General features: G+C 34.6%; 1 protein-coding gene across 7 annotated transcripts in view; it reads right to left on the bottom strand.

Annotated features, from left to right (window-relative positions):
* The window catches only part of LOC129741261 (myosin heavy chain 95F), a 98,218-nt gene that overhangs the window by 15,613 nt on the left and 65,532 nt on the right, over positions 1-17,073 (bottom strand). For all 7 annotated transcript variants that reach the window (XM_055732995.1, XM_055733002.1, XM_055732978.1 and 4 more), the window contains one exon: positions 2,661-3,094. In XM_055732995.1, the coding sequence (XP_055588970.1) occupies positions 2,661-2,844 (184 nt within the window). In that variant the 5' untranslated portion in view covers positions 2,845-3,094. The remainder of the gene's footprint in view (positions 1-2,660; positions 3,095-17,073) is intronic.

Raw genomic sequence — 17,073 nt, 5'->3', positions numbered from 1 at the left:
CCAATATGGCTTCCGAAAGGGATGCAGCACCTTAACCGCAACTACTGAACTATTGGAGGACGTGTACGATGATTTGGACAGTCGTAAATATGCTGGCGCCCTGTTCTTGGATCTGAGAAAAGTGTTCGATACGATTGATCATTCGTTGCTACTACAGAAACTGGAATGGTATGGGATACGAGGCCAGCCCCTCCGGTTAATCGAAAGCTATTTATCAGCCCGTCAACAATTTGTGTCCTTAAAAGGAGTATCAAGCGTCAAAAGGCCCATAACGACAGGTGTACCACAGGGAAGCAACTTGGGCCCGCTGATGTTCTTGGTCTTTATCAACGATCTCCCGCTGATGAACCTGCACGGCAAAGTTCGGCTTTTTCCCGACGACACCCTAATCTCGTACAGCAATGCCAGTCCCCTTCAGATAGACATCAATCAGATGAAGACCTGGTGGAATAAGATAGCTAAAACTATGGACGAAGAACGCGCACACCACCGCCTAAAGAGCCGTGTTAGAGGAAAAAATCCAGAATTCCTTTGAGACCGTGACGAATAATTTTATCCGGATTTTTTTCAAGTATGAAGAAAACGCTACATTTTTATAAAAAAAAATATCTTTAATCCAATAATAAATAAGTGACATACAGGCAATTGTTTTTGTTTCAATTCTATCTGAAGCAAGCTTTACTTAAAGCCATTTGGCTCCAAGAGCCTCATATGATAACACAAATTAAAGTTTTGTGTCATAATTTCCAGGACTGTAAAAATAATTAAGGTTAACTTGGTGTGGAATTATCAATCATAAAATCTAACTGTTCAAGTTGTAGAAGAATATAGTTGATTCCATTGCTCTGTTTTCCTTAAAGCAGCATCATTAGCCAATTCGATTATGTTTTGTGACAGACTCATGGAGCTTTTCTCATCACAGCTTTATGTGAGCAACACCCCTGACCTACATTAAAAAGCCAATATTTACAGTAGAAAGTAATAGGCTGCTTTCTTAAAACACTAACAAATTATATGTTCAATAATTTTGCCATTTACTTGAATCATGTAACTGAAACTATGTTTTGCAACAAAAAAACATCACAAAACAAAAGGTGGTGGGCAGGCAATCAATTCTGAAGCGCTCTTTTCTAGATTATCTTAAAACAATGCGGATTGAAGCAATATTATAAGCAAAGAAAGCCGGTAAAAGTTCTCCACCAGATCAATCCAATCCAAAACAAGGTGCTGATGATGGTAGATACCTTCATCATAGACAGTTAGATGGATGCTAATTAATGACTGCCCTGGGCGATGTCATTAAGACGAACATTATTGTTGCTTTATTTTTCCTCTAGGTGTTCAATTATCTATATTCTGCAAGCCTCTACTACTGGCAAGAAGTGAAAAATCATAGTGCTTTGTTGTTTTCAAAATTGTCGATGTCTTGAATCCACGTGTTATGTCATTTTTTTTTTCGATTGTGTTATTTTTCTGGTTGGTCTTGTTTACGGTTTATGGTTTTCTCTCCACATCACGATGCGTGAAAAAGATGTCATATTTTCCATTGTTTTCCTTTGCTTATAACGAACTGAAACGAGCCAGGTGACAGCTAATTGCTGCAACGAGGCGAACTTCACGTTCGTTTGTCATCAATTAAGAGGACTGTTTTCCTTAATATAATATGTCTCGCGTGAGCTTTCATTACGTCGTACGAAACATCTTAAAAATTCACAGAAAATTGCTGCAAAAGTTATCAAAACAACTTTAAAATTTGTATTTCACATATAGAATATGTTGCAAATATTCTAAACGGAAAGAAGTTGCGACTATTTTATGTCAGTTTTCGTATTATTTCGTAATAAAACTCTTTGTTTACATTTTGATTCATACGACGTAATAAAAGCTCACGCGAGTTGTGATGTTTACATTGCGTTTTTTGTCAAATTTAACGCCTTTTAGAAAAACTAATGCTTGACTGATACTTCAATATATTTACTGTTGACTTTATGAGGGGTTTTTGTCGAATTGTTGATTGTTCTTCAAACCCCTAAAGTTCTTACAACGTGTTACAACACACTGAAAAAAAAACTTCCAATGTCAAATGCCAAAACACCGTCCAAAACTATACATCAAGAAACAAAAACCGAATTCAAAACATCAACAACAACCTTCCCACCGCCTTACTGGCAAACCGTTGATCACTGGTCGTGGGTAAATGTTGAAATGCTGTACATACACCCAAAGCATTTAACATGGATATGAACAGTGGTTAATAACCGTGTAGGAACATTTCGCGTGCTTTTTCCCCGCGCGATCCACACTCACTCACTCGCTCGTTTTGCGATGATACAATGCAACAATCTTCGAAGTCGGCTCCCATATGCTTTTGAGGCTCATAAATATACGGGGGTCGCCCCGGCACCTTGCGACATCATTCCATCCGGTTTGAACAACCAGTTAAAACCGGCGGCAGATCGATTCGGCAATAATTTTGTCGATACGGATCTTTGGTGGTTGTCGTACTGTTTATGATTTCATTCGATTTTTGATGGTTTGCAATTTTGATAGAGACAATTTATACTATCAAGAAAATCTGTCAGTTTTCGCTCACTAACTTTTTCCAGTGTCTATCTAACTTAATTGTTAGATCTAATAAATTTTCATTGTTTTATACTCACAGTTATCATCATGATCGGACACGGATTCGCAGGACGGGAAGATATCCTCCGGGATGCAGCTGCGCTTCTGAAGTTTGTTATCGACCGGAAGCACCTCGTACTCGCGGCCTCCGATTTCCGTGATCCGGCCCTGGATGTAGCCCTGCTGGGAATCCCTAGCCCATACCAGCTGGGAGTCCCACATGGTGGTGGACTCGATGATTTAGGCTCACCCGATCGTTTAGGGACGACAATGTGGCTGGCCACCGATGAAGTTTTTCAGAAAAGGGCTGACCCGATTCACCCCTGCCTACAACAAACGGTTGACCCGGTTTGCTCCCGTTCCTGGTTGTCCCGATTCCGTTTTTTTTTTCTTTTTCAAAAACTAAAGGCGAGCCACGACCACGACGAACCCGTTCAACCTTCTAGGCGGACACGAACTGTTAGCCGGATATCTGGAAGAGAAGGAAAAATGTGTGTGTGGAAAATGAGTGATTAGATAAGAGCGTTTTTATTATCTTTCTATTTGCTTTATGTCAAGTGGGGCCCTACCAGCTAGCTGGGCTAAGCTAGACCGGGGTTTTTAGAGTTACTCGAAATGAGTGAATCAAATGATCTAATAGGTTTTTAATACTGTTTTATTTAAAAAAAAAAACTAGTATGATTCAAGTTTGTAGCTCTTTCGACAATGTTTGTAATAGCATTTTCACGAGTCAAGATTTAATTTGAGAAAGCTATTCAACTCAATCCCAGTCGGTCTGGATTTTGTCAGACAAAGAGGATCGAGTGTGTCAATATGACAATACAAATAAAATCGTTTTAATTAGGTTGAAAATAAGTCCATGTTTATTCCACTTAAACCCTGAGAATAGGAATTGATTGATTGATTACAGAGACTTTAAACTTACTGAATAGGAATGCTCTTCAAGAGTATCATTTGATATAACATGAATTGGCAAAAGAAATCCACCGATATGGAACCATGGCAGTGAAAAAAAACAGAGTTTACTTAGAGTAAAGTTAAGCCTAAACCCAAGCAGATATCAATTGTGATCCTGAACTTGTTTCTGTTCCGTTCCAAATGTTATATCTTGATCCTAATCCTGGTGCTGATCTGAAACATCCTGATGTGCAACCTGATTGTCATTCTAATCTAAAACCTCATCATGATCTTGACCCTTATCTTTGTCCTGAACGTGAGCTTTATCCCGAACAAGATTCTGATCTTGATCTGGAACCTATATCTAATTCTGATAAGGTACTTTTAATTTCTGATCCTGCTCTAGAACCAGGTTCCTGGTCTCTGGATCCTGATCCAGAGACCTTACTTCTGGTTTAGAACCTGATGTTGATCCTTAACTTTATACAGATTCTGACTCTTAACCTTCTCCTGCATGAATATGAAATCATGGAAAAACAAGTTTTCATCGTTGAACACAGTTTTACTCATAGTTTACAGCAGTCTTATCTGCTGAATCATCCCAAATCCCAACACTTCTGTTCAAATAGATGTTCGTGTGATTGAAATCCATTGGAAAGCTGAAAGAATGTTTTTACAGTTTTTCAGAATTTTCTCACTTGTTCATAGAATAAGGTTGTCAGATTTTTTCAGCACGCATCCGGACCGGATGATTCCGGGCTGTTTTATATAAAAACCTGGCAAAATCCAAGTATTTGATTCACAAATTTTCAATCACAGCTAAGCAAAACCAGGCAATTCGGCAACACAACTTGTTTTCTTTTTAGTTTGATTCAAGAATGAGAATGAGAACAAATTCGGGGAAATCCGGGCTTTTCCAATAAAATCTGGGCAATCGGGTCAGGCCGGACTTTTCCCAAATTTTATATTAAATATCCGGGCCAATCAGGTTAAAACCAGGCAATTTGGCAACCTTATCATAGAAATTTAGGTTTGAATATTAAATTTTAAGTTAATCCCATTTTGGAGGCTCTGGTTCCATGTTCTAAAAACCAAAATTTTATTTCTATAAGTTTAGGATTCTTGATTTTCAGTTCTAATAATCATAAGAAATTAGAAATGAAAAGCTGCTTTGAAATCCTTGTTCGAATTCGGTTTTGCATTTCATATAAAATTTGAATCATGTTTTTCGGAAATCAAATGCATTTTCAATATTTTGATAATAGTTTTCTGAATATGAGAAAAGAAGAAGAAATTTGTTTTCTAATCAAATTCGAAGTTCTCAAACTTCATTCTAACACAAAATATAAACATTTAAAGCTTCTAAGTAGCGATCCGATATTGAAAACCAGATTCTGATTTATTCTTCTAAATTCACATTTTGAATCAGATTCACAAAACAGATTTAAAATAAACAATTAAAATAATGAATTGAGATTAAACCAGCACTACAGAATTAAAATAATATATTCATGAATGAGGCTCATGAAATTCTGAACTGGAATTAATATTCGGAAATCATATTTTTTGTACATTTCGGAAATCATATAGAAATTCGGAAACAGATTCAAAGTTCAATTTTTGAATTCAGGTTTAGAATTCAGATTTAAAATTCAGAAAAAGATTTAGCTTGTGAATGAGTTTTTCAATCAACATAAAATTGCTGAGTAATTCAAGAGAACATAAACTTAAAAATTTGCTTGTCAATTCAATTTCATGATTTCCAAGTTTTTTATCAGAATAAGATTGAACACACAATTCAGTTGAAAATCACAAATGTAAAGTAGAATTTGAGTTTATTTTCTAAGTTTTGATTCATGCAAAATATCCCAAATTATATCATTTACACGATTTTTGATACGGAATTGATTCTTTATGAAAAATATTTCCTGTTTAAGAAACATGTATCTGATCTTCACCTAAGAAATCTGTACATTTTTTTTATTTTTTCGGTGTATTGTTAAAATGATTAATATTGCAGCTTGTTTAAAGCCAAATTTCCAACTAAAATCATGAATTTAGGTCAAGTTAGCATCAAGCAATTTTTTTTGGGAAATTTTATTTATTTTCATCAAATGTTAGAATCTTGGAATTAACAAAAGAGTTTAGAGGATTGGGCTTGTTTGATGTGAGTTTAAAATAAGTTTTTTAAAGAAATTGAAGGCTACCCTAAACAGAAAGATTTAACCATCGATGAAAGCAAATTGCATATTTTGTTTCTAGAGGTTTCATTAAAAAAAATTTAGCTCACCCTTTAGGCTAAGGACAACTTTTCTAATGTTACTTTTTTAAGGTTTTATTAATGTCACTTTACCATCCTTGTGGGATTCGTGTCTTCTCTTAAGTTACAATTTCATACGAAAACTTTTCATAAGTACTTAAAAACGAATAATCATATTGTTACAAACATAAATTGTTTTTATTTTTTTTTCATTCGTGTGTTGTTAGACAAAAATTCGTGTGTTAGACAAAAATCAAAGGTAAAAATTAATCACCAAACCCCCCCCCCCCCCCCCCATGAGTCGGTTCTTCCTACGGCCCTGATAGTTTCTATAATACCTTCAAACCTCTACATATTAAGAGAGGGGGGCTCCCATCCAAAGTTAATGAATATGACACAATTCGAAAAAATTTCGGACCCGACGAAGAATGACCTTAATGGATTAAATTCCTATAAAAAAAGAAAAAAATCCGGAAATGTCTTAACCGATTAACATGAAATTTGGTGTGAAGCTGTTTTCAAGATCGGGAATGCTTTCTTTAATACTTTCAAATTTCTCCGAATCCAAAAAGAGGGAGTCCCATACAAAATTTACAAAAAATTTGTTACAATTCGAACAATTTTTAGAAACTACTGAACCGATCAACGTGAAATCTGTTGAGTAGCCTTTTTCAAGACCGGGATTTATATGATACTTTCAAACCCTTCCTAATCAAGAAAGAATGGAGGGGGGGGGGGGGGCTTTAGATCCCTATAGACTCAAAAACTACTGAACTGATCACTGTGAAATTTGGTATGTAAGAGTTTTTAGGATCGGAGATAGTTTCTCAAATACTTTCAAACAACTTAAAGGAAGGGGGGCTCCCAAACAAAATTATTAAAAATATGACAAAATTCGAAAAATTTTCGGAAACTACTGCACCAATAAACGTGAAATTTGATGTGTAGCCCAAACCTCTCCAAACCCTAAAAAAGGGGGGGGGGCTTCTATAAACAAATAACAAAAAAAAAACAAATGTTATACAATCATCGAAATATTTTTGTTTAAAATTGATTAACGTGATTTTTTGAATTGACAAATAAGCTTTAACCAAATTAGATGATATTCAGATATATATTGTATTGATAGACGCTTCCTAACTTCTCGACTGAGTACACTCGTATTCAACACAACATATTATCAACAAAACCAATGTCTTAGTGTTTCATAAAGATTGACACACATTTGATTATGTACAAATTTGTCTATATCGAAATACTCCTCCCGATTAAAAAAGGGACGATTTTTTTTTTATTTAAAGGGTTTATTTATTGTATTGAAGATCTCTCCTATTTTTTACTAAAAGGTGGCTCCATCAACTTTCAAACCTTGAATTAGACTCAAGGCAATCTAGAAGCTCAGATGCCATGAAAAATAGTTTGCTTTTGAATAATTTTGAAATTTAAGCAAAAAGAAAGTATATTTAAACTATGATAATTTTAACGAACTTAATATTTTCCATGGAAGGGGTAGCAAATCACACCGGGTCAGCTAGTGCTTTATAAAATCTTCTCATATTTTGAATATTTAATGTCCTTTTTCATGGCTTGGCTTGTATATAACGATTTTTCTCTTCAAAATTCTACTTTAAAAAAAAAAAACGAACACACACATATAGGATCTCAGTGAAACTTCATGTTTCTTTGAAGAGATCTAAATTCTACTTAAGACTAAGCGTACATCTTTCAAGGATATAATGGCTAGCATTTTACTAATGCTAATACCACCAACTCACAGAAAGAGTACTATGTTTGCCGTGACCAAGACTTGATCTCACGACATTTGGCTTAGAAGACTTGAACGCTATCCTCTAGGCCACGGTCGGCGGCAACTTGTTTTTGAAGATGCAAACAAGGCGAACAAAAAAATACTAATCAAAAAATTTCTTTCCGTTCAAAACATAAATAGCTCTTCCGCTCAATTCATTGTCATGTGTGCGGATGATCTTTAATTACACTTGAAATAAATTATTTGCTTTTAAAAAAGTTTCATGAAGTCTTGGAGAGCATATTTTATAATCTTGAAACTTTTCTAGGAAATCATAATTCAACTATTATATTCTCTTTTTAACGGTATAAATAAGCCAGCGTGTTTCAAAATCTGCGAAATGAATTTTTTGGACTTTATTAAAATTACTAAAGAATAGTCGATATTCCTGGATATGTAATGCCCTAGTCATTTGAGCTGAAGATTCGTCAAAATAAATGAAATCGTGAATGAAACAGGACTGATCTTGAACTGTTTAAATAAAATTAATAGTAAAATGTTACGAGATATTTTTTTTATTAGAAACCTTAGATTTCGATAGGAGCTAGTTTTTGATAAAAATTTTCAACCGGGCATATTTTCCAGCTCCAAATAAAAAATTAACGTAGAATGAATAAAACACGATATTGCCAATAAAAAACGATCGAACGAAATTCTCCCCTTTCTCTGGAGAATAAGAAGTTCCTTTCGTTAGAAAATAAAGATGTTATTAGCTATAGTGATTTCAATTAAAAAACAACATACTTTTTGTTTTGTGAGCATCTGGTTAAAATTTCTAATTTAAATTGATCGTTGCTCGAGTCCTTTAAGTATAAATAACCCATTTTTGTTCTGATCTTTATATATCGTTTCTACACCCACAAATAAGGCTCTACTCCAATAATGAACTTCCTTGGAGGTGGAATTATCGGCATAAGATTTCGGATTCATTGGCATAAGATTCCAGACCAGCATTAACCAGCTTTCTAATAACTCACTTTAACCTCCCAGCGCAACCGCGTTGCAGATGTCTGAGAGAAACCAAATAAAACATTGTCCCATATCCTACCATAAGTATCAAATTTTGTGTCGGCAAAAGGGGTCATCCATATTAACAATTCACTATGTTTGCTATGTTGACGTTACAATGCATCTGATTGTCATGCAATATTCCACTTCGGGGTTTAATGTGCACATGAAATCCGAAATTTTCACGCAGGTGAGTGCCAACCAGCGACAATGAAAAAGATGTTTGACAGATAGATTTGGTCAACATGAAATGTCGCCAAAATGTTTCTTATCAATAAGGATACTCTTAAAATAAAGGTATTTTCTTCAGTGTTAGGAATATGGAAATTTTTTTTTTAACAATAACATTTAATATTTAAGAGGAGAAATCACCGTGAATTTGTTTTTTTTTATGAAATGAATTTGCGGCTTTATCGGTGAGGGTTAAAGAGTTGAAATGAAAGACGGATAGAAGATCAGAAGAAAATTCTAAGGTGGTGAAAAGAGCGAAGAGCATTTGAAATAGAAGCTTGACCACATACTAAATTCTTTGTCCCACACCAATTAACTGTATTGAAGAAGTAGTACCCAATAGAGAAGGCACTACGTTTTTCGATACAGTTAATTATGGATGGTTCGACCGCCATGTGAGTGTGCACATGTGCCGAACGGACAAAAAATTTAGCATGTGGTTGCTCTGTTAAGTCTTCTATTGTGCGATATCGTTCCATCGATGGCTAGGTAGATTTCTTATTTTCGTTTTGTGCGGATGTTCCAACTGGATTGAGTTGTCGCATACGGTCAACGGTCAGAAATCTTGGCCTAACTATTTTCGATTATCGGAACGATGTTTTGTAATTGATTTTTATAGCCGAATTATTTTTATTATTTAAGAGGAGAAATCACCGTGAATTTGTTTTTTTTTATGAAATGAATTTGCGGCTTTATCGGTGAGGGTTAAAGAGTTGAAATGAAAGACGGATAGAAGATCAGAAGAAGAGCCTTCTCTATTGGGTACTACTTCTTCAATACAGTTAATTGGTGTGGGACAAAGAATTTAGTATGTGGTCAAGCTTCTATTTCAAATGCTCTTCGCTCTTTTCACCACCTTAGAATTTTCTTCTGATCTTCTATCCGTCTTTCATTTCAACTCTTTAACCCTCACCGATAAAGCCGCAAATTCATTTCATAAAAAATAACATTTAATCTGATCACATTTTTACTGTTCATAGCAAAACGAAGTTCATACGGGATCAGCTAGTTTTCTATAAGATTAGATTCACTGAATAAGGTTGCTTGATTGGCTGGATTTTACCCGAATGTTTTCACTATATTTGTAAAACAAAGAAAAAATTAAACTGCGTGATAACATTTATGTATTTTGCGTCCAAAAATGTTTTTTGAACCAAGATTATCCAAATAATCTCTCTGATATGTTTCGATGAAAAACAAACAACTTTTCGAGTTTCTTTATTTTTTTTAATTCAATTGAAGAATTCTCAAATTTGCCTGGATATTGCCCAGATTTTGGGTTATAAACTTTGGAATCGAATGCCTGGTTTTTTCAAAGTTTTTAGATAACATAGCCTGGATTTGCTCTACCCGGATAAGTGCGGAAAAATATCTGGTGAGCTTTGAATCATTTCCGATTTTCTGGTTCCAAATTTTTTTCTATAAAAATCAAAATTTTTTGCCTGTCTTCAGATTGTGGAATCTGTATCCCGTTTATTATTCTTGATTTTCAGTTCGGTTTATTATTGGGAAAATTCCTGATTCGAATCTTGGTTTTGCAGATAAAACTAAAATTTGATCTATTTTCCATGTTCGAAACTCTTCATTCCGGAATATAAAAAGAAAAAAAATTAAATAAATCATTTTAAAGATTTCGTTTAGAAATTTTTACTTTAAATTCTTATGCAGAATTGAAAGTTCCATAATGTTGGTCCAGAATTGAAATATCAGAGTTTCATCATTCGGAATTTTCATTCATATTCACTAGTTGAATAATTAATAAATAATTGAAAAAATATAGAAAATCAAAGATTCAAAATTTAATGAAGAGATTTAAGGATTCTGTTTTAAAATTCTCTTTATGATTCATAATTATTGGGGAATTTTGTTTAGAATTTAGATTCTTAAATCGATTTCAAATTAGGAATTCTGAATTTTTATTCAGGTTCAAAATGCAGAATTGAAATTAACCCTTTAATGCATGACTTTTTTTTTAAATGAGAATTGCAGTTATTGATTCAGTGAAATAAAAACATTTTAATTCAAATAATAAAACTGAACAGGTTTGAAGTCGTCATTTTGAGTATTAACACTAGAAAGACCGCACCAGTCAAAATGACTGGTTGGACACTTTGTTTGTTGAATATCTTTTGCATACTTTGCTTTAAAAATTCGCAAAAAATACGACTTTTCATGAATTTTGAATCTCTACAAAACTGTGTATTTTTCATTTCACTAACTCTTTTAATAAGCGAAAAAAATTTCGCCATGGACACTCGGACCGTGACCAGTCAAAATGACTGGTAAAATTCACAACCCTATAACTCAATCAAGATAAATTTTTTTCGCTTGCTTTTGGTTTCATTTGCACGCTACATTCAAGACAATGAGTCCTAGTTGATTTATGGTGGGCAGAAATGTGTCATTCGTTATGAAATTATTGATTTTCGATGCGAAGTCGTGATGATTTGAAAAAAAGTTCTCGGATTGGCCGCTGGGTGGCGCTTCAAGCACTTGACTCCCAATTTTTTTGGTCTGTTTTGTTGCTCAACTATAATCGAACTTTCTGTCAAAATTTTGCGAAATTTCATGAAGATTTTTAAAGTTATGTTAGATTTAATACATGTCCATCCGAGTAAACGAGTAGTTTTAGGTGATAAATATGTTTTACACTAAACTAGAATGAGTAAATTATTATGAATTGAGTACTTATTTATTCAAATTTGAAGACATCAGCTATGAAACTGAATAATTAAAATGATATTTCAACATGGGTGCACGATATATTCTTATATGTTGGTTATCCACCATGGGTGCACGGATTCACCGCAGTTTCTGCCCAAGTATGTATTCACATGCATTCTTAGATTATTTGGCTCGACAAATTTCCAATGCAAGTTCACTTACAGGTATTCCGGCATCCGTGTATAAACCTGGCCAGCTGGCAACTGATTGAACATTCTTATTATAAGAGGAAACACATCTTACCTGTCGGCAACTTATGTGGTTTGAACCCAAGAATTTTCTTGCCGATACAAGGAATCGAACCCAGTACGCCTGGCATACCTAGATCAGACTCGCGCCAGCCTATCTGATAGACCACATCGGATGTGGATATTTCAACATGGGTGCACGGAATGGCTGCCGCCGTTGTATATTATATAGAGTGAAATAGTTTTCAAATTGCTTCAGAACACAACATATTTTTGAGTTAGATATGATAGGTATTTGAAATGCAATATTTGTCAATCGAAAAACTTTTAAGGAAAAACAAATCAACGTGTACATTTGACAATGTTGCTTCATTATTTTTATTTTCACTGTTTTCCGTCGCATGACATAACTTGATGCATATAATCCCTAAAACTCACTCGGTCCATGGTAACCGTTTTCCAATTTCTTGGATGTTGATCTGATCTTATCAGATAAATGTACGATTGCAAAAACCTGTTTTGTAACAATAAATAAATAAATTTATTATTTCAAGATAAAATTGAAATATTTCTTTTCCAGGAATGAAAAAACGGAACTTTATATAAAAATTGTTATTTCAATCATTATGTCTCAACATGGAAGACATGGTTTCGACTTTGGTTTAGTTAAGATTTGTAAAAATGCTTTTTAAAAATTTGCAAAAAGTCCAATATTTGATTAAAACGCGGTGAATCCGTGCACTCATAGTGAAAAACCATGTATATAACACAAATTTTTATTTCAATCTATAAAAGTCTTTATTCTTTACCTTCAGCATGCAAAAAAATTGATTTTGGATGAATAGCGGTGAATCCGTGCACCCATGGTAAATTGCTCTACTTATAGAAAACATATGCTTCAAAACCTTCAATATTAGGTATAGTTTATAGTCAACGTGTTGAAAAATTTCAGAACGATGGATGCTAGAAAATATCTACTAAAACAAAATTGAAGTGAAACCGGGCACCCATGGTCAATACCCATAGCCATTCAACATGATTTTATAATTAGATTGATAATGTGTTTTAATTTTTTGCTAATTATTTAAAATATTCATTTTATGACATAAACGCATTCGTCAACTATGCCAAAATGAGGTGATTCCGTGCACCCATGGTGGAAAAATGTTTCCATTTTATAACAAAAATATTATAGAACAAGTTACAAAGTAATATCAAAAGAAAAAATTTCAAAATAATATGTAATAAAAAAATTTCCGTTTTACCAGTCATTTTGACTGGTCACGGTCAGAATAGGTATATTCAATTTGCTGGTCCTTTAGTGTCAAAAAGGTGCTTGGAAACTTCCAAAGCGATTTCCTCGCAACTCGTTAAGTGGCTCATATGACCTAATCAAAACAAATTCTAAGAAATATCTTTTTGCGTCAAAACAGATGTTGTAAGGGAACCCCTTTTCGTGAAGTCGGAGGGTCATAAAGATTGTTGTACAAACCATTCTTGGCCTAAAAATTCATGGAAATTCAAGTCATTGTGACCGCACGTTTTTTTTATTTTCTGATTTTCTTTGGGATTTGTTTAGAAAAGCCAATCAATTTGATCACGGAACCGAACTTCCGAACGTGACAAACCGGAGCATCCCCACTTCTGTTCGGTCGCTCCATACTGAGTCACCAGCACCGATTTCACCGAGTCAGTCAGCTAGTCGGTCGGTGTGGCAGAATTCCTATTATCAGCTGGAGGTTTTCTATCGCAAGGTAGTAGGTATACACGGGAAATGGCCAAGTTTGTAGCTAGTAGATGACTGCATACATATGTGGATATGAACGAGAAGTGAAACGAGAGAAATGTAGTGGACAGTAACGTGTACAATGCCCCGAACACGTATGAGCTCTCCAGGAACTTGCCCGTTCAAAAATATACTGTAGATAGGTTGCTTGAATTCGAACCGGGAGCACGCTTTTACTAGAAAGCTTACACAAATGTACTCTTCGCTGCCAGCTCTAGATATGTATGTAACTGTGGAATTGTGATGTTGTCGTTTGCTGCTGCTGATGGTGATGACAAATTTCATGACGATGATTGGCGAAATGAAGTGATAAATTACGATGAATATGACCTTGCAAATGTGTGCAAATGTCATCAGATTTCATTGTGTCGAATAGTAGAAAGCGATCGGGAAATGATGTTGATCATAGATATTAAAAATGGCAATGCCTGTTAATTTTTTTTCAAATATCAAAAACTTACAGGGAATGATTGTAGAAAACATATCTAAGATCTTTAAAAAATTCCAAAGGAAAACGAAATTTATTCACCACTAAGTGAATCGCAAACGATTACATTCAACGCATTATTGAACAAAAGAAAAAAAAATGCCAACAAAAACAAAAAGCACACAAAAAAAGTCATCGCATGTTTCACACCATTTGCCAGGGATAGTTAAGGGCTCATAAATATTAACGGCACTAGTTTACACCCCCGTCTAAACACTGATTAGCGCTGTTACAATTATGTTGTTTTTGCGCCATCGTGCTCCGTTAACACTTCCAGTTGTTCAGTAAGGACCGAAAAAAAAATCGATCATCGATTCGGAAACGGCTCGCCCCTGTCTTCAAATATGATAACTAAGATATCACACTTTACACGATTCGGTTTTAAAATTGCCAACCATTTGGGTATCCGTTTTCCTCACCTACAATGGTCGAATAACGCCAAGCAAAAAGACAGCAGAAAAAATCCCATATACGGTAAGAGGTGCACCAGTTAGTTTTTCTTTCTGCTAACTTTCACTTTATCTAATATCTTTCCAATGTCCGCTTGCCTGCCACACGTTCATTTTTCCCTGACAGGCGCCCAAGATGCATTTGTTCATGCACATAGCCGAGGTTCAATTGCAGTTCACCTCAAACGGAACACAAACCGGTTGCGGCACAAGAGTTTTTTCCCAGCCATCCGACCCTCCGTTGTCCGAGCTTTGGACGTATGTAACTTCTTCGAATGAATAAATGCATTCACTTTCCGTTACCGATCGACCAGCTTCATGAAGGAGACGCTCCGCGCAAAATTATGTTTATGCAATGGAAATTATTTTCTTAGCGAATAATAATTAAGGTAAGCTTATAAAATCTGGGCAAAAAGGATACTCGGATATAGATATGCGTTGTTTACAAAACAAAGACATTCGGTTCAGTGGCTACAGCTCCTATTCTTTGATCAGAAAAAAGTAAATTACCTGGATAACAATATCGATATGTTTTACTTTCGACTGATATGTAGATATTTCTCAAAAAGAGACAGTCAGATTCGGATAAGACATTTCTCCGCTGATGGCGACCGTCAAAAAGTGATTTAACAAATTTAAACGAGATGGCTGGAACAGTAGACATGTCGCGTTTGGACAACAAGCACCGTAGAGAATGCTATAGAGGTATTTCCTACAGACATTTAGGTAAAGACCTTTTAGCTTAACACCAACACAATTACGGAAGTGAGCTATGGTGCTTAATTCGAAATCTTATTTTTTTTTTCTACAGCCACAAATGATCTGTCATTGGTATGAAATTGTACACTCTTAAGTTGTTTGCCTTTTTTCACTGTCATCCTGAATATGTAAACAAAATACTCAAATCTAAACTTCTTACAAGACTCAGAAACATTCGTCAAAGTGAGGGAATCTAGCATTTAATTTGATGTCCTTGGATTGCTTGTAAAAAATACATTTTTAACACTAAATTGAATATTGATTTTCACCGAACTCATATATTTACTAGATATCCAAGCGCAAATCATACAGGTAAAGAAATGGTATTGATGTTTTTGATGATGATGATTTTTTGTAAACACAATACTCAAGTGTGAATTTCATTTGAAAAAAGCTTATGTTCAATTCAAACTTATAAAATCATTCTTTTAACTATCATTCGTCCCAGATTTTTTTTAACCGTTGGAGTTTTACACCCAAAGCAGAGATTTCCAAATTTCAATGACGATTGGAACTAACTTTATACCAAAAAATGTGCTGAAACGTCATTGCACGATTACGCCAAAGATGACATGATCGCCTTGTGACTACTGACACAAAGACTTGATCTCTCGAGCAAAATAATGCATTGCCACTATATACAAACATTCTAGCAAAACAAGATATTTTTGTCAGGGATCTTCATGCTTTTGGAAAATTCATCCCAGAAACATGGGAATTTAAACAAACACGCACACAGCGCTGGATCGATTCCTTCAATTTTATTCACGCTTGCTTCCTGGCGTTTGACCAGTGTTATCCTCTTTTGTCTTATGATGGGAATGGGAGGAACGAAAAATGGGTTTTGCTTCGCAGTTTTTCAACTTTTTTTGTTACTTTTTTATTTTTTATTTTCATTTCAAATTAATCAAAATTAATGTAAAACGTAATATTAGCATGTAATTTTTCAATTCAGCTGATTTATAATAGTTTTAAACTATAAAAATATGAATTTTTCCTTGTTTTACTGCCTTAAACTAATATAATTGAGCCAAACTGAAAATTTTTATGCTAATATAAGGTTTTACATCAATTTTGACAAATTTTAAATAAAAATTTAAAATAAAAAAGTCACAAAAAAAACCTTTCGATTTTGGCAACATTGGCACAGGTGCTCAATCAAGCCTTCAAATGTGGCGAACCACTTTGCAAATTAGGTTTCTTTCAATTACAAATTCTTTTATTTTCTTTTCGGGCTATCGATCACCTTAATTTTTCAGTTGGTCTTCATACAAGTTTTTTTTGGCGGGCTACATATTGGTCTTTTTTGATTTTTGGATAAAAAATCCTATTGCCCTTTCGGCATAAGAGGTTCATGAACTTCATATTTCTATATGGCCGATGATCTTTTTGAGACGTCATATTTCTTCATTGGGTTTTAGGCTACAGATTTTCTTTTTCGCTCGTTTGCTCTACTACTCTTTCGGGCTATCGAATACTTAGTAAGCATTATAGGCCTCTATTTATTTCCTAACCAGGATTGAGGACTACTGCAATAAATGCTCCGTTACTTCCTTGAACTGATGACCCCCAAAATTGTCACCCAAAATCAGTCCCGATAGTGGACCAGTTTGCCTCCAGGATCCAAGCCTTTTGTTTCAAATAATCGAAGGCGAAGCTCTTTTATGCGCTTCATTGCAGTACGTCGCCTTCGGATAGCATGGTATCATGCCTGGTAGATCTGAGAGTATCAATCTCTTGAAATACACGTCTTTTTGTCTCAATCAGTTTGAGATTTAAAAAAAAAATTGATGCGGTGTACACAGATATCAAAGACGCTTTGGGGCATTATTATTTGCCCTTTTTTCAAGGATCT

This window comes from Uranotaenia lowii, chromosome 1 (assembly GCF_029784155.1).
Source record: "Uranotaenia lowii strain MFRU-FL chromosome 1, ASM2978415v1, whole genome shotgun sequence".
Classification (NCBI taxonomy): Eukaryota; Metazoa; Arthropoda; class Insecta; order Diptera; family Culicidae; genus Uranotaenia; species Uranotaenia lowii.
Note: the sequence above shows the minus strand (reverse complement) of the source record. Positions and strands in the feature narration are given on the sequence as shown.